Genomic DNA, 20,240 nt, shown 5'->3' with positions numbered 1-20,240 from the left:
CACATTGATGTTTCTCTTCCTTTCTTTCTCCCTCCATTACCCACTCTCTAAAAACAAATAAATAAAATATTTTTTCAAAAAGAAAGGTAAAAGTATAGAGCAAGACAATGGGTGGCAAAGAAAATGGGTGGCATGGTAACTGCTCCTGAAGAAGAGCATTGAGTAGGTAAAGTACAGGTAGAATGGGGACTTCATTTTCACTGCATTCCTTTTTGTATCTTTTAAATTTGTATCTTTTTAAATATATATCATATATATATATTATCTATCAAAATTAATTAAGTAATTTATTTTTAGAGCGATATTACAAAGCTCATGTGTTTAGGGATTGATTATGTTTGCAGAATGCACATTAATTTGAACTTTGTAAAGTAGCTTCTCTAAAAATTTGATAATTTAACAATTAACCACCATCAAAATTAAAAGAGAACCAACTGTATGGGAGGACATATTGGCCAGTGATACCTTGGACAAAGGTTTAATCTCTAAAATATATAAAGAACTCATACCACTCAACACCAGGAAGACAAACATTCCAATTAAAAAATGAGCAAAGGACCTGAATAGACACTTCTCCAAGGGGACATACAGAGGGCCCATAGACATGTGAAAAATGCTCAATGTCACTAATCAGCAGAGAGGTGCAAACTAAAACTGAGATATCACCTCACACTGGTCAGAATGGCCATCATTAACAAATCAACAAACAACGAGTTCTGGCAAGGATATGGAGAAAAGGGAACCCTAGTGCAGTGCTGGTGGGAATGCAGACTGGTGCAGCCACTGTGGCAAACGGTATGGAGTTTCCTCAAAAAGCTAAAAATGAAACTGTCTGTTGATCTAGAGATTACACTGCTGGGAATATACCCTAAGAATCCCAAAACACCAATTCAAAACAACTGATGCATCCCTATGTTTATAGTAGTGCTATTTACAATAGCCAAGTGCTAGAAACAGCCTAAGTGCCCATCAGTAGATGAGTGGATCGAAAACTGTGGTATATTAACACAATGGAACTCTATACAGCAGAAAGAAAGAAAGAACTCCTACATCTTGTGACAGCATGGATGAGAGTGGAAAATATTATGCTAAGTGAAATAAGCCAGTTGGTGGAAGACAAATACCATATGATCTCACTTATAAGAGGAATCAAATGAACAAAATAAACTAACAAGCAAAATAGAACCAGAGATATAGAAACATGGAACAGACTGACAGCTGTAACGGGTTGGGGGGATGGTGGCAAGAAGGGTAAGGGACTAACTAGTCAAAGAACATATATGAATGACCCATGGACAGTGGTGTGGGACTGACTGTGGGAGTTGGGGTGGGCTGGGCAGAAGAAGGGCAAAGGGGGGGAAATTGGGACAACTGTAACAGAATAACAATAAAAACCCAAACAATTCATGTGGAATGGAAGGAAGGCATGCACATGTGCTCAAGGTAACCCAAAGGGCCAATTGCCACGAGGAATGGCTGTTCTCTGCACTTGGATCTGCACGTGTTGTCTCCCGGAGGGAGGGGGGCAGCGTGCGTACAAATGATATGGAGGAACCCAGTGCTGCGACTCCTGGAAGCAGCCTGGGAGGGAGCTGTCACTGCATTACACAACAGATGGCTACGTAAAACTTGTTTTCAAAAAACACAGTGGGCTCTTCCTGGCACTCCTGTTGACAACACCAAAATTCAGCCAGTCGATCAACCCATTCGATACAAACTGTGAACAGAGCACACTGCTGGGGCCCATGGGGACCAGCTAGTAAAGGGGTGTTTCCCAAACCTGCCTGGGCACATTAGACCTTCTGCATCAAAATCTCTTAAGAGAGGCCGTGAATCTAAATGTTAACAAGCATCCTCATTGGGTTGATCAGTTTGGTTTGGGAAACGCGATCACAAGAAGGGTAGGGTGAGAAGGGATGGGAGGGTGAAGCAGGAAAAAGAAGAAAAATCCATGAGAACATAAAGAAACACTAAATACAAAAGCAACTAACTAAATAGTTGTAGCTGTTGGAAGCCATTTATAAAACTAACTAATTGTACATATGCAACTTTTTGTTTAAGATAAAAATTTTTGGTTAAATTAGGAGTAGGAAGAAAATTCTTTATATATTGGTTCTCATTTTTTTTAAACTTGGCAAATAAAATTATTTGAATAGGACTATTTCTCCTCTGATAAATGAGGATGTTATGAGATGCACTGTTAACTAAACATCACTATTAGTTCATAATAGTGCAGAAACCTGACATGAGGGCTGGACATGGTTGACCACAGGATTCAGGCTTTCCTGTAATGACAGTTCTCGCAAAATCAGAGTGAGCCAAGGCCTCCAGCAGAAGGATCCTACATTTTTGTTTTCTTTGCACCAACCTCCAAGGCTTCAACGGATCATTTATATTTCAGACAGAGAATCCCAGAAGCCCAGTAACATTCATTCCTATGGAACCTCTAATATCTCCTTTACCACTTCAAGGCCACCCATGTGGACAATTACTTGAGGTCCCACAGAACCTGCCTGTACAGAACAGTGATTTAACATTATGCTTTCAGGTCCCACTTATAAAAATGATTATATAGGGAAAGTTTTTTGTGAAACTGCTCTTAAAGACAATTACTATTATCTTGTTCAATGACCCTTATATAAATGTCTGCATGAAAAATTCATCTTAGAGCTGAATGTCAAGAAATATAATTGTCTCTCTCAGTGAAATGTTGTGCTTCCTTTTTAAAGAGACAAGTTATGTAATCTCTTTCTTTCTCACTCTTGCTCTCTCCCCCTCTCTCCTGTTTTCATCTTAGCTGCCAGGAAGTACAGATTTAAATTTTATGTTCCATTGAGGTGCTGTTCTTAACCCATGCTTTCTGATACAGTCTCCTAACCCCTGCATTATCTGGCTCTTGTTCTTATAGGATTGTTTTTAATGGTTCTAGTACATCTGGGTCTTTTACTGAAATACTTCTGGAAATTGACAGAACATAAGTTAGAAGTGAAGGAACAGGTTGATTTCCATTGACTGGGGTTTTACTATGCAACCAGTAGCTATATAGGATTTTAAATAATCAAAGTTAAATCAGATTCATTTGGGAAGATTTAGGAAAAGCTGAATGCCAAGAATGCTGGGGGCGGAGAGGACTCATCTTCCTATTAGTCACTCTCCCAAGGGCTCCTCGCAGAGGTCATGTTACAACCTGGGTCAGGAAACCAATACTACATAAAGGTGAGCTCTTAGTTCATAGTCACTTAATGAAATTTGGCCCAATCACGTCAGTGACCCTCCTGTCACCCTGTGAAGCAAGAATGGGGCAGGAGTACTGCCTCTTTTACCCATGGGTTGCAGAAAAGGTTAAATCATTTGGGGTTGACCATTGGTCATCACCTAATCAGCTTAGTAAAAAGTTGTGTTTTTTTAAAGAAAGAAATGCTGGGATTTTTCACCTCATGCAGGCACTAAGTTCATTAGGAAACTCATTCTTATTTGTCCTTACCACAGAGACGGAGCAGTAGGTGTCCCTAGCTGGAACACCCAACTGTGACAGACAATTCTGTTCCTGCCCCACCACATGTGGCCCTCAAAGCTGGAAGCAGGAGGAGTGTGAGCTCACAGGCCCAGCACCCAGAGTTCAGCTCGCCGTGGCCCAAGGGTCTCCCTGCCCCTGGCCTGGGTCAGGGGTGGGGAGCAGGAGGTCCACTACCAACTAACTCTGTGGCATACTGAGTCTCACAGATTTGTCATTCAGTGCACAGCTTCTCTCTGTGCAGCCCACACAGCTCATCCCTGTACTATATTTCTCTCAGTTTTCCCTCCTCCACCCACAGTTCTGCTGACTTCTCTCCACACAGGAGAGACAGAACAGCTGAGGAAACAGCCGAGCGGTGGAAAATTTTTGAAAGTGTTTTGGGCCCACCCAACCTGAGGAGAGCATTCAAAGAAAAACAGGAAAGGGTGAGTAGGAGCTCCCTCAGCCCCCGCACACAAGCCGGGGATTGTCACTCCCGCCTACCCTCAATCCCTGCAGGGGCCGACTGCTGCGATGAGCTACTGGTGCCCACACAACAAACTATGCAAATGTGTTTTCTGTGAGGATTATGGGATGGAGGCAATTGCTTGGACATTTCAGACACTGTGTCACAGAACTTGGGGCACAATAGGCTCATTTAACTCGAACACCCACCATAAGAGTTGAACCAGCACTTTTGGCCTTAAATTGGAATATCCTAGAGGCCATCACACTGACAGAATAGATGCAGGTCTGTGTTTCTCTGTGTGTGCACATGTGCATGTTGTCGTATTACTCAGCCTTTTCACTTCCCTTCAGCTTCTCTTCCTACTCCAGACCAGAGCTTTCAAGGCTGTCTGTCTTTTCAGGGACCAAGTGTGAGAAGGAGACGTGAAGTCATTTAGTTCTTAGTTCTATTTAGTTCTCTCTCTCTCTCTCTCTTCTTTGCTAGAGATTCCAGCCAGTTAAATGACTTGGAGTTGGCAAGCACAAAAAATTAGCTAAGCTCATCATTCATCCGTTCATTCATTAAACAGACATTTATTGAATATCTACACAGAGAGGGCCCCAGCCCTCACCTACTCAAACTGAGTCACATCCAACAGAAGTCATCTTTGATCCTCTTACTTCCCTGCAATGGCCTCCAGATTAATTTTTGGATCTGGTTTAGCATAGGGTTTTTGCCTAGAACCTAAAACCTGTGTAAGGGCTATGCACCCAACGGATAAACAGGAGTATAAGTGTCCTTCACTATCAGTGACCCTTGAAAAAGTTTCCAGCCTATAGATTAGACTAGTTCTGTCTCCTAGTTAAGTAGCCAAGCATTAAAATGAGCTCATTCACCATTCTCCTTCACTTTGTTGGCACAGTTCCCCATTGCCCGCCCCCCACCTCAGCCCCTCATTTTGAATAAGAAACTATTTTCAAAGCTGGCCTAACTTTCTTTGTTGGTGCCAGTATTACAAATGCCATGCTAATTGATATTTACCCATTTAGGTAACATATATTTATTGAGTAGCTACACTATGCCAGACACTGTCCCAGGCATGGAGGTTGCAACTTTACATAATGATTCTTTTACTTAGACAAGTGAGTGGGATCAGACAACTCTTGACTTGCTGTTCTTTCCAAGCACACATAAAAAAAACTTTAATTATGCACTGCTGGGAAGAAAACCAAAGTAAAGAATGTGGTTCTAATAGAAGGGAAAAGTATGGACGGATTGTTTGCTTCTGCTGACTAGCGGTGATCAAGTTTTGAGGTTCTTTATTTATCAGTTCTATGGTCTGACTAACTGTCTACAGCTGGCATCTTAGAGGCTGAGCAATATACATTTGTAATGTTTTCTAGAGTTTTGAACCACCAGACACTGTAAAGAATGTTTTAAAGTAGTTGTTAGAACCAGCCAGATGGTCAAAAGACCTAAGACACATGGCTGCTCCAAAACAGCAGAATTTTCCTTCCCTCCTGAACTCTTAAATTGGAGAACCAAAAGAAATACCAAAGAGTTTTGCAGCCCTGGGCCTCTGAGATTAAGGATGAATCATTTCACAGTCTGTTGATGCCCACCTGGGGTATAAGGCCTTGAGGCTTCTTTATTGGTGAGGGATGACTCTGATATGGTCCAAGAGCAATAAGATTTAGCAAATGAGCAAGGGAGTGATTTGTGGCCAACAAAATTTTGCTTCCTTCAAAAACTTATCTATTGTCAGGCCAGGAAAGATCCAGAGGCTGGAGAGTCATCCCTGGGCTGTGGGTTGGCCACACCATTCCACCTCCTGGCACTGACAGGCCTTTTTGCACCTAATTGGAAAACAGCTCCATCTCCAACATAGCTCCAAACTGTCAACAAGGCTCTGCATGTGGAATTTCCCTTTGCTGGACAATATCCATTCAATAATAAAGGATGCTTGTATTGTTCCATAACTCCTATAAACTTCTGCTTATCCAGCCTCTTAGATGCTCTTCTTTAATAAAAAAAAAACCCACAGGCAAAATCTCAAATACAATAAACTAATGACAAGCCTTATGTTTTAATAAGATCCATTTCTGTCCTGATGAAACTGGTGGGTGGCCATTCTCCCCCTACAAATGGAACTGTCGCTTGTTTCTTTGGCTTTGACAGAAGGGTTTGTTTAGAACTCATTGTTCATTGTTGATATCAAATAGACTTTTGTTTTTGATTTGAGGACCCCAGAATGATCAGAGAAAGGAAAACATTAATCAAAGGGGTTTACATCTGTGTTTTTCGCGTGACAAAGGAAGCTAAGGATACGTGATCGCTCCCAGGTGTCCGGCTGTTGAGGCGTGCTCACTCAGTCTGCGTAAGGACACAACTTTTAAAACTAGTGAAAAGAATAAGACAGGTCTAAGTTTAAATCCTGACTCCAAACTCTCACTCCATCATTTAATACCGTGGTCAAATTATTTAACCTTCCTGAATCTCATTTAATGGAGATCATTCTTTCCTCCTAGGATTACTGAGAGGGTTAAACGAGATTTAGCCCAGTTCCTGGCATGCTGAAAGCCCTCCCACCTCCTTCCCCTCCTCCCTGTAGCCACATTTATGAAATTACATCACAGTTCCCTCAGTGACACGGCTGCTAGGTCTCAGAGTTTCCAGATTTCTGCTGATTTAAGAATCCAACTGTGCTGATATTATTTATGCAAATGTCAGCTGGGGACTGATGCCATAACGAGGATGAGTCACCTCAGAACACTCCTCAGAGAGAACTGGAGTTTCCTCATTTATGGTAGAGAATGGTGGGAGAGACTGCCCTGGGATTCAGGGGCTCCGACATGATGTTCTCATAGCATCAGAAGTTTTTTGTAGGAAAGGTCTAGGACTCCCCTAAGCCACATTAAATAGGGGTTAGCAGCTTGGAGTTTGAAATCTAATGAAGCAGCCTTTGAATCCCGATTGCCTATTCACTAGCTCAATAGCCTCAAGAAGCATCTGTTTTCCCTCAGAGTTCTGAGGATTAAATAAGGCAACATACATTAAGGCACCTAGGTAGGACATTGACTTGGCACAGAGTAAATGCTCAATAAAAGTCAGTTATAATCTCTGTGTGCGTGTGTCTGTCTCCCCCACTCTCCTCCTCTTCTTTCCACCCTCTCCTTCTCTGCACCGCCCCCCTCCGCTCTTCTTCGCTGAGTACCTCGCCTGCCGCACAGCAACTGGCACGTTAACAGAGATGTGCATTTACTCCTTTCTCACTCCTGCTGAAATGCCTACATCCTACCCATTCACACCCCACTCAACATTAATTCATCCTTTGATCATTATCCAGTGAAGCCTGCCTTCACACTTGAAGGAAACTATAATTATTGCTCAGTTGTATGAAACCTCATATTGTCACTAAATAAATTGTTGATTGATCATGAAAATAAAAGCTTACTAATGTACTTCATTGAAAAGCTAATTTCATACCATTATTTCTGAGTTCAACAACATACCACAATAGTTTATCTCAGTAAATTTGGTTTTTCAAAAAGCTAAATATGTCTCTATCAAAGTATGAAGATTAAAAATAATGATCTGAACTTGAAGTTGGCCTATTGCCATGGAATAGAGGTTAAGAAAACACAGCTTCAGTAAATGAATTAACATTTACCAAATTTTGGCTTCATAATTCTTGTGAGAAATCATTACATTTCTTTTTTCCTGCAAAAATCTCTAGATCCTTCATGCCCTTGGAGAGGCAAGTATGTCTCTGTGATTATATATGTAACTAGTTCCTTTAATTTTAGCAATATATTACAGAGACATTCAAATTTACATTTTGCATTTACATGTTACCAATACATATTTACATTGTTTACAAGCTCACCATTAGTTTCCTGAGGTAGGTGGTACCTCTCCTGATATAGCTAAAACAATTATATTAAAATGGGCATAAAATAAGCATAAACCCTGTCTCATAGCTTGAGTAAAATATATCTCAAAGAATGTTTTCTTACTAAAAGTCACATATATTTTTCTTACAAGGGAGTTATTATTCTGCATTGTACCATGTATATTATTACAAACGTGGAGTTCATTGACAGAGCTGCAAACAAGTCAATTTAATTAGCTCAGCAGGACGTCAGGAAGCTTTTCTCCCTCTGTGAACATGAGCTCAGAGGTTAGCTTTGGGCCCTGAGCTGGGTTCCTCTCTGCCGAAAGGTGGGGTCTCCCCATGGAGAAGCATCCTTACCTGAGGCCCTCGTCCTCGGGAGAGTGCTGTTTGCAGTACTCTAGAGTATAGGTCTCAGTGGCCTCCGGGTTGGCAGACCGCCATCGGATGGTGGCTGTGTTCCAGCACACGGTACAGTCCTCCACATGGATCCCAGGGGTGGAAGGTGCTGTAGACAGAGAACCAGGTCAACTGTGGAGCACTCCATACCAGTTCTGCTTCCCTGGAAGCTGGGAAGAAAGCTTTGGTATGGTTGTATTTTAATTTTCAATGAAAAAATACATTTTGGGTTAAAAACCCCAAAGGTATAAAAACATATATAGTGAAAAGTCTCCCTCCCACCCTGCCTTCCACAGTGCCCAGTTTTCACCCATCCCCCAAACAATTCCAATATTAGCTTCCTATAAATGTTACCTGAGTTTCTCCAGCCTTATATAAGTAAATAAAAACAAAGACAAATACCCTCTTCCCTGTATATGAAAGGCAGCTATAATCTTGCTTTTAGTGAGTGCTCGATAAATGTTTTAAAGGCAAGAAGAAAAGACAAAACAGTAGGAGTAAGTCATTTATTTCCCTGAGAGGTACGCTTACCTTAATGGCAATTTGAACCTGGCTTATGCTGTGCTTGCTGGTGGAAAGACTCCATCATGGGAATGCATTCTCAGCTAACACTATCGTTGAAAAACCTTTCTGGGGTTCCTAGCACCCATATGATAAAGCCTTAGCTTCTAAGCCATTTCTGATTCTGCCCCAGCCCCAGCCTGTCTCCAGGACCCCTCTGGAGTATTCTCACAATAACCTGTGTATAACTGGGTCAGGACCCTTTCCACCAATTTTTTAGAATCATCTATTTTGTATCTTCCCCACGGGATTATGAGCTTCTTGAGCACAGGAACCCAGCCTTATTCATTGTTGTATACCCAGAAATACATAACACCTAACATGCCATAGGTGTCAGTAAATGCTTGTTGGCTGATATTAACAGTCTGTGAAGAATCGAGTATTGCCTCCTAACCCCTTAACATCTCCTTACCTGTTCTAAAAATTGCCCTTTCACTGGGCAGGCTACATCCAGTGAAGTTCACAGCCATCACCCACACTTGATAGTATCGGTCAGGTTCCAAATCTTCAAAAATGCAGTAGCTTTCTTTTACTGTAACTCTGTATTCTTCTACCAAGTCTAGTATAAAACAAAATCATAAACTCTAGGGTGTCTTCCAAAGTTAATTGAAAGTTATTGTTATTGGAAAAAAGTGTTCTATGACTTTTTTCAGTGAAAAACCCAAATTGATAGGCTTATAGATATGTGGTAGCTATCATTTTAGAACACATAAGAATGCAATAGCATTCTGAAACCAGATATTTAGAATGACATAGTATTACTTGTGAACACTTATCAAAAAATAACAGTATTTTGTAAGATTCTTTTTTATCTTTTTGTTTTCATTATTTTTAATTATATTTTTATAAGATTCTGAGCTTCATATAAATACTATAATTGGACATTTCAATAGCAAATACTAAAATTGCAGAGTTTATGTTAGCTTAAATCTCCATAACATATTCTCAAGATAATCCATGAGAAGCAATGCCAATATTTTTGGAGAGTATGTAATAAAATAGGACAACCTCATGTGTTCCTAACTTATGGTGGTATAAAGCATTTTTACAGATTATTAAACCATTTTAGTATTCCGTATAATTTTAAAAGGTTCAAATTCTGGTTCCTTCTCATGAATTCCAGAGTTCTTTCAACTAGAGATTTCTACAATTTAGAGAAACACTTAAATCTTTGATAGGTCACAAACTATTCTAAGAAGCAACTTTGTTCAATCAAGATATTTCCTAAAATTTATGTTATTTTACTTTCAATATTTTAGTAGTAAATATTACTCAATACCATTCTTAACACTGGTCTCTTTGGGCCAATCTGATTATTTTTACTGAAATTTTCTCTCCTTAAAAAGAACAATTTAAAAAATTAGTTATGGTCATTCCAGTTATTCTCTCTTATTACTTAAAATGTCACATCCTCAAAACCCCTCCATTTAAGAACCCCAGACTGTTTCCTTTTAAAGGAAATTTAGGAGCACTTCAACTCAGCAGGTTTCTCTAATTGCATCTCTCTTTCCCAATGAGTTATACATTCTGGACATTATGTTGGGTTTAAATGTTAAAATGACTATACACTGAAAACATTTCCCCCATAGTCTATACAGGATGACTGTGATTTTCAATGGAATCATCCTTTCAGGCTAAGTTCTGTGACCCCAGTACTTTTAACAGCATACATAATATATGTTACTGGACACCTATTTCACACAGCATGGTAACACAGTGCAGATCATCAGATTAATTAAATGGCATTAGCAAAATTCAAGGCACTGAATGAACAAGACAGAGGACAAGTAAGTGTTTAGGGAATGGTGGGGCAGGTGAAGCACTTAAAAAAAAGTCCTCCAAGCAACAAAGAGTTATTAAGAGGAATCTTGGGGAGCCATGAAGTCCCATGATATAACTGAGTATACAGGGAGATGAAGTATGCTAGACTAGCCCACCACTTATCTAATAGAAATGCATTCCAAGACCCTCAAGGGATGCCTCAAACTGCAGATAGTACCAAATCCTAATAAACTAAGGATTTTCCAATACACACATACCTGTGATAAAGTTTAGTTTATAAACTTGGCACAGTAAAAGACTGATAATAATAACACTAATAGTAAAATATAACAACTGTAACCATATACTGTAATAAAAGTTATGTGAGGACTTCTGGTCAAAATGGCAGCATAGATAAACATGGCTTACCTCCTCAGACAACCATCAAAATTACAACTAAATTATAGAACAACCATTACTCAGAACCAGCAGAAATCGAGTTGAATGGAAATCTGACAACTATGGAATTAAAGAAACCCATTCATCCAGACTGGTAAGAGCAGTGGATATGAGGAATGGGCTGGTCCCACATCCATGTGTGATGGATAAAATTTGAGAGGGATATCTCAGGAGCAAGGTGTCCCAGCCCCATACCAGGCCCCACAACCCAGGGTTCCAGTGCCAGGAAGATAATTCCCCATAACTTCTGGCTGCAAAAATAAGCAGGGATTGAGTTGGTGGAAGAAACTTCTGGAGTCCCAACCAGTTCCTCTTAAATAACCCACATATGAAACTACTCAGACTCACTCTCTCTGAGCTCCAGCACTGGGATAATAGCTTGAAAGGCACCAGTGGCACACAGGGAAGAACTGAAATGACCAGCATCAAGGAAAGTGCAGGGTTAGAGCTTCCTTTCAGACAGAATGGTGGGCAGAGACGCAGAACCAGTAGGTGGGTGCCATGTCTGAGATTCCATCAACCTGGCTAACACTGCTTGTCCCACCCCAGAGATACCCTTACACTCCATCCCATCCAATTTATACTGTTAACAGTAGCTTTTTCATATGAATGGCTGGTCTTGACTCATGCTTCACAACTTCCTAAACCATTTCAAACAGGCAACAACTGGCCTCAGTGTGCCTCCAGCCCCCTGTACCTCTTGCTACATGGCCCCAGGCATGGAACTAGCAGCAGCCAGCATAGATTCACAGCTTGGCTTCCCCTGGGAATCTCCAAGCCCAGCACAAGTAGCAGCTATCTTACATTGCTCTATAGCTGAGGCAGGGTGGCCCAGGGCAAAACGCAGGCGGGGGCTGACTTTGGCCTGCACCACCTGGTAAACCCAAGGGCCTGTACACCCAGTGGACAGCAACAGACCACACTGGAGCACCACCACCCTGCCCCTGCATAGTTGATCCTCCACGCAGGGCGGAAGTTGGTGGTCAGTGGTCACACCTAACCCTACAGCTGACTGGCCTGGGTAAATCCCTCCCTTTGATCTGCCAGTAGCAACCAAGGCTCAACTACAAGAGGAGGGTGTATTCAGCCCATACAAAGGGTACACCTCACGTACCCACCTTGAGTGATAGGGAAGGTTGTGCCACTGGACACTAGAGGACACCTACTACATTAGGCCACACTAAAAAAAGGAGTCATAGCAACTCTACCTATACCTTGAAACAAACACAGGAAGGCTGCCAAAATGAAGAAACAAAGAAAAAAGGCCCAAATGAGGAACACCAAAACTCCAGATAAAGAACTAAATGAAATGGAGATAAGCAATCTATCCGATGCAGAATTCAAAACACTGGTTATAAGGATGCTCAAGGAATATAGCGAAGACATCAACAGCATAAAAAAGATCCAGTCAGAAACAAAGGATATACTAATTGAATTAGAGAACAATTTACAGGGAATTAATAGTAGAGTGGATGAAGCCGAGAATCAAATCAATGATTTGTAACATAAGGAAGTGAAAAACAACCAATCAGAACAACAAGAAGAAAGATGAATTTAAAAAAAATGATAGCATAAGCAGCCTCTGGGACAACTTCAAGAAGTCCAACATTCACATTATAGGAGTGCCAGAAGAAGAAGAGAAAGAGCAAGAAATTGGAAATCTATTTGAAAAAACAATGAAAGAAACTTCCATAATTTGCTCAAGGAAGTAGATATGCAAGTCCAAAAAGCACAGAGAAGAAGAAAAGAAAAGAAAAAAGAAACAAAAAGCACACCTGCTGTTGAGTTCCAAACCAGATGGATGCAAAGAGGCCCACTCCAAGACACAACAAAATTAAAAAGCTAAAGGTTAAAGATAAAGAGAGAATCTTAACAGCAGTAAGAGAAAAGCAGCGAGTTACCTACAGGGAAGTTCCCAAGAAGCTCTCAGCTGATTTCTCAAAGGAAACTTTGTAGTCTACAAAGGATTGGCAAGACATAGTGAAAGTCATGAAAAGCAGACACCTACAGCCAAGTCTGCTCTATCCAGCAAAGCTATCTCTTAGAATTGAAGGGCAGATAAAGAGCTTCCCAGACAAGAAAAAGCTAAAATAATTCATCATCGCCAAACCATTATTATATGAAATGTTAAAGGGATGTATTTAAGAAAAGAAGATCTAAATTATGAAAGATAAAGTGGCAATAAATAATATCTATCAATAATTTAATCTGAAAAACTAAGCAAGCAAGAATAGAGATAGAATCATGGATATGGAGAGCATTTTGATGGTTACCAAATGGGAGGTGGGTGGAGGACAATGGGTGAAGAGATGGGGGGCAGTTAAGAAGTACAAATAAGTAGTTACAGAATAGCCATGGTGATATACAGTACAGTGTAGGGAATGGAGTAGCCAAAGAACTTATACACATGACTCATGAACATGAACAATGGTGGGGGGATTGCCTGAGGTTATGGGGGCTGCTGGGTAGAGAGGGGCAAAGCAGGAAAATTGGGACAATGGAAATAGCAAAATCAATAAAATATAATTTTTTTAAAGTTATATGAATGTAAGTGTAGTCTCTCTCAAAATATCTTATTGTACTAGACTCAGCTTTTCAGCTAAAGGAATCTCTGTAATATCCAAATTGCCATCACTACTCTTATGCTTTTATTAAGTAGAATAAGAGTTACTTAAACACAAGCACTGTGATGCTAGGACAGGCAATCTGATAACCAAGATGACAACTACTGTGTGACTAAGGGGCAGGCAGCATACACAACATGAATACACTGGACAGACGGATGATTCACATCCTGGGCAGGATGGAGCAAAACAGCACGAGATTTCATCATACTGCTCAGAATGGCATGCAATTTAACACTTATGAATTGTTTATTTCAGGAATTTTCCATTCAATATTTTCGGACTGAGGTTGACTATGGGGAACTCAAAACTCAGAAAGCGAGACCTCAAATAAGAGAGGACTACTATATAGCAAAATAAACACAGAAGTCAAGCAAACAATAATATATGCTTCCCAGTGTGAAAGATCTATATTTGAGTCCTGTCCTTGTTAAGTATAAGTCGTGTGGCCTTGGGTGAATTATTTAACATCATGTCAGTTTCCTCATTTGCCAATGGGGATAATAGCATTTATCTTGCTGTATCATCACAGCCATACACTAATAGGTTCCCAATAAATCTGAAATTCTTATGGACAAAGCCAAGTTTACACTATACCAATGGCTGATTTCCTTACCTTTTTTTCTAATTTAAGTAAGAATCAAATGATATCTCGAAAGAATTAAATATTGGCAACAGTGAAATATATTATAATTAATTCTTACTATAAATTGGATTCCTGTGGCATGTAAATCCTGCCACATAATTGTCTGGTTTCTGAAATGCAGGGTGGGGCAAAAGTAGATTTGAAGTTGATTGTATAGAAAATAATACAATAATTATAAATCATAATACAATAATAAATGCTGTTTCACGTGCTCACAACTGTAAGTCTACTTTTGCCCCACCATGTTACATGGATCTGTCTTCAACAAGCAACAGAGAACACCAGAACTCCCAGCTCCGAGTCATCAGTGAGTACAACCTCAAACTGGTTTCTAGTCTTGTCGGAAGTCCTACTGGACAGAAGATATTTACGGAGGCTCAACTATAAGACATGCCATCCACTCACCCTGCTAAGCTCTTTCACCGCTATCTGCACATTCATATGAAACACTGAAAGACTACACGGCATCTAGGCCCATGCCTTAGAAGTGTGAAATCTGAATTAACCTTTATGGTTTGTTTATAGCTTTTATCCAAGACAGACCTGAGCAAATGCCGACCATGACATCCAATGGTGCATCTGCATTAAAATTATTATGGAAGTTGGTGCCCCATGCAGCTCATTTGTCCTCCACAAAGCGGCGCACGATACACTTGCGCTTTGACCTCAGTACTGACTGAGACTTTGTTCTACCTGAAACTCTTGTATGTGACTTACTTTCTGAAAATGAGAATCATTTCATTGTTTCTGTTACCCTGACAGCTCAAAGTTAAATCTGAGTCTCAATTACAATAATGCACATTGACCATTATGATGATATTTATGCATTTTGGTTTTCCCTTACCCTGATTTCCAAATTTTGCTTGTATGTTAGTTCAGTCATTATACAGTTGTTGGTTTGTCATTATTGTTTTTATATGTGGCCATGAGTGCTTTATGGCAAGAGCCATAACATGTAGATGTTTAAATAGTCACATTAAGATGCAGAAATGCACACATGCACCTGTATTTGTATCAGCAAGCCTACCGTTTACTTCTTGGTCATCTTGTGGCTCCTCCATGCAGTAAACCTGGAATGAGTCGATGACATCTTCCTTGTTTATGCTCCAGTAAACCGCGATTGTTGTGCTGGTGGCAGAATTTGGTTCCTGAGGTTCTAACCTAGGAGGCTGTGGAACTGGAATATAAGCAAGATTTATTATAACTAATGTTTTTATTGACTGAGTTTTTTCTTTTTTCAAAAGTCACTTACAAAAACTTCAAACAATACAGAAATACATCGAGTAAAACTAGGAGGTCTCCTTTGTTTCCCAAGCACCCCTACCCCCAACCCCAAGGAGTTTCTACTGTTACAGCTGAGTGTGTATTCCCCCCAAACAGTTTTTCTATGCAAATGTATATATGTACATATAACACACACACACACACAAATAAATAAAAATGAAACCCTAAGTGGGATCACTTGAGAATATTCTTCTACAGCCCTCTATTTAGAGAAATTAACTTATACAGGTTAGAAGACAGCAGATGACTTGGCTTTTCTCTGAAGTGAAGCTTGAGTATGCTCTGCTAGACAAGCAATGCTCTATCCTTCTACGTCAATACAGAGCCTATACAGCAGGGACCGATACAGCAGGGACAAATGAACCCCCTTTTGGCTACAGGTGCTATATCATCAAGGTTGAAAAAGACGTCCGTGAATAAAATAACAAAGGACACTTTCGGAAATCACTATCCCATTGTCTCTTGCCAGCATGACCATACCTACAAATTAAAAATAAATGTAAACCAAATGTAAAAATTACATAGGGGGAAAGTATCCTATTAACTGATTCAAATACAAGGTTTAGATATCTGGTATAATTCTAATGTTCTGAAATTTAAAAAATATTTTAATTATTTATTTTTTTAGAGAGGGGAAGGGAGAGATAAAAGAGAGAAACATCAATCTGTGGTTGCCTCTCGAGTGCCCCCTACTGAGGACCTGGCCCAAAACCCAGGCATGTGCCCTAGAGTGGGAATCAAACTGGCAACCCTTTGGTTCACAGGCTGGTACTCAATCCACTGAGCCACACCAACCAGGGCTATTGTTCTGAATTTTAAAGACAGCAATATTTTCAAGTGTTTTACTAGAAATTTTAGTTTAAATTTTTTATATTGAACATTTACAGTATATACAACACCTTAAGTTAAGCTCCTATATAATTCTTTTCCAAAAGTTTTGAGATATAAAAACATTGAACATATTACACAAATTAAAGGAAAAAGTTATTCTCATAGTTGAAAGGATGTCATGCCTTAAAATTTATTTTTGTGGTTATTTTTTCCAGTCAAAAATTTCCTAAGAGATAAGTGTACTAAAAGAGTGTGAGCCAAATTTTGTGAGATTATTTATTAAGAGTCAACACTGGATGAAAAGAAAACAAGGTTAGCTCAACAAGGGACTTAAAATGAGGGAAAATAAAGGGTTCTACAGAATGGAACAAAAAGATGTTGAAAAGATTCAATAGAGATAAAGAGCTGAACAAATACACAGGTATAAAAAATAAGAAGCAGGGTAAGAGAGTGGTCAAGTTCATAGGCTTTGGAGCACAGAGGCTGGTCTAAGGTAAAATGCCAAATGTCCCACTGATTAGTTGTGTTATTTTAGCTTCAGTTTTCCCATATTTAAATTGGGGATACAATACCATTTCCTTCCAAGGTTGTTCTAAGAAGCAACATAATGTATGTGTTATTAAGTGCTTAGCAAAGTGCCTGACACATAACCAATACTAACATTCAGAGAGCAAATGGCCTTGGCAAGCAGCACAGAAAATGGAGGGAAAGGGGCAAGAAGCCCTTAAATGGGGGTGTACTAGGAATCCACATCTGGTAAATCACAGAGGGACTTCAGAGGCAGGGCATGCTGAGCAGGCTGCAGGATAAGGCAGGAAGCCTGCCTGCCAGAGCACCTTCCCAGGGACTGATAATGGTTCAGACATCCTTATGCTGTCTCTGACTTCACTGTCTGTCTTCCCAGCAGGAAATCAGCGTCACATTCTAAAGGAGTCCATCCAGAGAAATGCAGTGCAGTAAGTTTTCACGCTGCCCAGGTTTACTGAAGAGCCCAGCAGAATGTGTCAGCTGCGGTCAGCTGTCTCTCAGGCAGCCAGCCAGGGCTCCTTGAGGCAGGAACAATGAACATTCTCCTGCTTTTTTTTTTTTAATGAATTGTACATTGAGTAATATCTGCTTTTTAAAAATGGTAACATCTTTTCAAAATTCTCTCTCAGGTAGCTTAACTAACTGAAAAACCAATAATTGACCTCCTCCCATCACTAAATTTTAAGGAAGAAGCAATTGTAGGGAATTAAGCAAAAGATGTAGGCTAAAAATAATTTTGTATTTAATGTGCTCCTTCTCCCCCCCCCAAAAAAAACATTACAGTTAGGACATCTTTTTTCAAAAACAGAAAATACTCTTACTTTTCAAAGTATTCTAAAATTGAAAAGGGAATAAGAATATTTCATAGATGTAATCTAATAACAATGCTGGATTTACAATTCCTGGGATAGATGAACACCAGAGACCGAGATTTTATATGTTAACAGCTCTGTTTACAAGTAATAAACTTCAATAGGAGTAATGCCCAAAATGGGAAAATGGAATTTTAAGGCATCTTTACCGGAGACTAAGAAATCAGGCAGAGGAACCACCAGCATGGATTCCCTCTGCCTGATGAAGGGTCCCATAAAGGGCTGTTACACTAAGGGAGCTTAGAGTTAGGTCGACTTGGACATCAGGACCGGTGGCCAAATGGATTCCCACTCAACCCAGCCTTCAAGGAAGTCCCCAGGAGAGCAGCATTATTCACAGTAGCCAAAAAGTGGAAGGAACCTAAGGTACATTGATGGGTGGATGAATAAGCGAAATGCAGTATAGACAATGGAATATTATTCAGCCTTAAAAGGAAAAAAATTCTAACAGGTGCTACTGTGTGGATAAGCCTTGAGGACATTATGCTAAGTGAAATAAGCTAGTCACAAAAGACAAATACTATTCTACTTATATGAGTTTCCTCGAGTAGTTACACTCATAGAGAACAAAAGCAGAATGGTGGCTTCCAGGCACTGGGTGGGGGATGGGGAGTTATTATTTAATGGGTACAGAGTTTCAGTTCTGGAAGATGAAAAGAATTCTGAAGACAGATGGTGGCGATGGTTGCACAACAATGTGCGTATACCTGACACCACTGAACTGTACAGAACACTTCAAAATGGTTAAAATGGTAAATTTTACATTATGCTTATTTTATTACAATTTTTTTAAAAGGCTTCAGGAGCCAGAGTCAAGGAAGAGTTGGTTGTCACTAATCTATGACTACCTCCCCTTTCACAGCAGTGCACTTCGCCTTGCAGATGCAGAACAGCGGTTCAAGTGCAGGCTCTGACACCAAACAGCTCCGCCCAAATAGCTGTGCATCTAGGGCGATGTGAGGGTCATTTTTCTGTTCCTTCTATTTCCTCACCTGGCAAATGGGAATAACAGTAAAGCCCACTCCTAGGGTTGTTTTGAGGTTAGGTTTAACAACCACAGTGCCAGGCATTATATTAAGCGTGGAATAAATGTTTGTGGGAAAATTACATCCTTTCCTCATTTGTGTCTGTTTAGGGAGTGATCTAATTAACTTCTCAGGTACTAGGTGAGGACTTTGTATCTGAGAGGTGTCATTGATCACAAAATGAACAAAAACTATTTAGCAACAAGTCAACACCCTGGGCTCCACTTTTGTGGAGCAGATGCACAAACCACAGCATGTATCTCTCAGAGATCAGTTTCTCCAAAACTACTTAGAACTACTGGGACTGCCACGGGCGTTATTCCAGAATAACAATGTAACTCTGTGACCCCCAGACCTATAAAATGTCCTTTCGTTGCCCATCAGGCATTCAAAAAATCCATTTAAATGAACAAGAGCATATAATGAACTTCTTCAAAGCAGATCTACTCTGTTAATCAGAATTCCTTAGTTTGCAATCATAGCTCTGTGCATATCTCTCTTAAAAGCATTAGAAGAAAACACCCTTTTGTTTTGAGAGATTTCTATAGAAAATCCATTAGCATAAAATGACTGCATTTCCACTTCCGCCAAGATGGAGGTTTAGGTGGATGTGCCGTGCCTCCTCACACAACCAAGTTTAGGGACAACTAAATATTAGCATCAGAAAACACAACCAGAACACGGAAAACTGAACTTTTCGGAAGTCCGCTAACAACAAATTCTTCAGCCCGACCGGTAAGGGGCGAAACCGGCGTCGGGTGAGGAGTTACAAAGGAGGGCTCGGTTTGACCGGGCGCAGAATCCAGACGCGCGAATCCAGTCGCACGGGTTCCAAACCCAGGATTGGACCTAGTGAGCGACCGAGCAACCCACCGGGTGAGCGACTACAGAGGAGACAGTGGGGAGGCGGTGGCAGCGAGTTGACTGTGGTTGCCTAATTGCGCGCGAGTGAGGGAGTGAGAGGTTGGACCGGCGGCGGCGGCGGGCCGCCATTTCCCCGCTCTGACCACGCCCCCACATACAGCGTCACAACCCAGCGACCTGGGACTCCAAGGCGCTGCTTCTCCCACTTAAAGGGCCAGAACAGACCAAAAATGTCGCAGGGAGAACTCAAAGCCCCAGAGATAAATCTAAGTGACGAAGAAATAGCAAAACTCTCAGACGCACAGTTTAAAACACTGGTCATCAGCTTCCTCATAGATCTGGTGGATTATAGCCACAAATTAGAGAAACATATGAAGGCTAAATTAAGGGAAATGAATGGAATTCCACAGGAAACCCATAGAGATGAAAAGGAAACTGGGACTCAAATCAATGGAGTAGACCAGAAGAAACCAAATAATGGCCAAACAGAAAAGAGTCAAGGAGCAAGAATTCAAAGAAATGAGGAGAGTCTTAGGAACCTCCAGGACAT

The 20,240-nt window shown here is 40.5% G+C and overlaps 1 protein-coding gene across 1 annotated transcript in view; it reads right to left on the bottom strand.

Moving 5' to 3' along the window:
* The window catches only part of CMYA5 (cardiomyopathy associated 5), a 93,297-nt gene that overhangs the window by 14,381 nt on the left and 58,676 nt on the right, over positions 1–20,240 (bottom strand). Inside the window, 3 exon segments of the mRNA XM_037130785.2 lie at positions 8,197–8,344; positions 9,209–9,355; positions 15,314–15,463. Of these exon segments, the coding sequence (XP_036986680.2) occupies positions 8,197–8,344; positions 9,209–9,355; positions 15,314–15,463 (445 nt within the window).

This window comes from Artibeus jamaicensis, unplaced genomic scaffold, assembly GCF_021234435.1.
Source record: "Artibeus jamaicensis isolate MK-2021 breed Jamaican fruit bat unplaced genomic scaffold, CSHL_Jam_final contig_373, whole genome shotgun sequence".
Taxonomy (NCBI): Eukaryota; Metazoa; Chordata; class Mammalia; order Chiroptera; family Phyllostomidae; genus Artibeus; species Artibeus jamaicensis.
The sequence above is the reverse complement of the archived record's forward strand: the minus strand, read 5'-3'. Positions and strand labels throughout refer to the sequence as shown.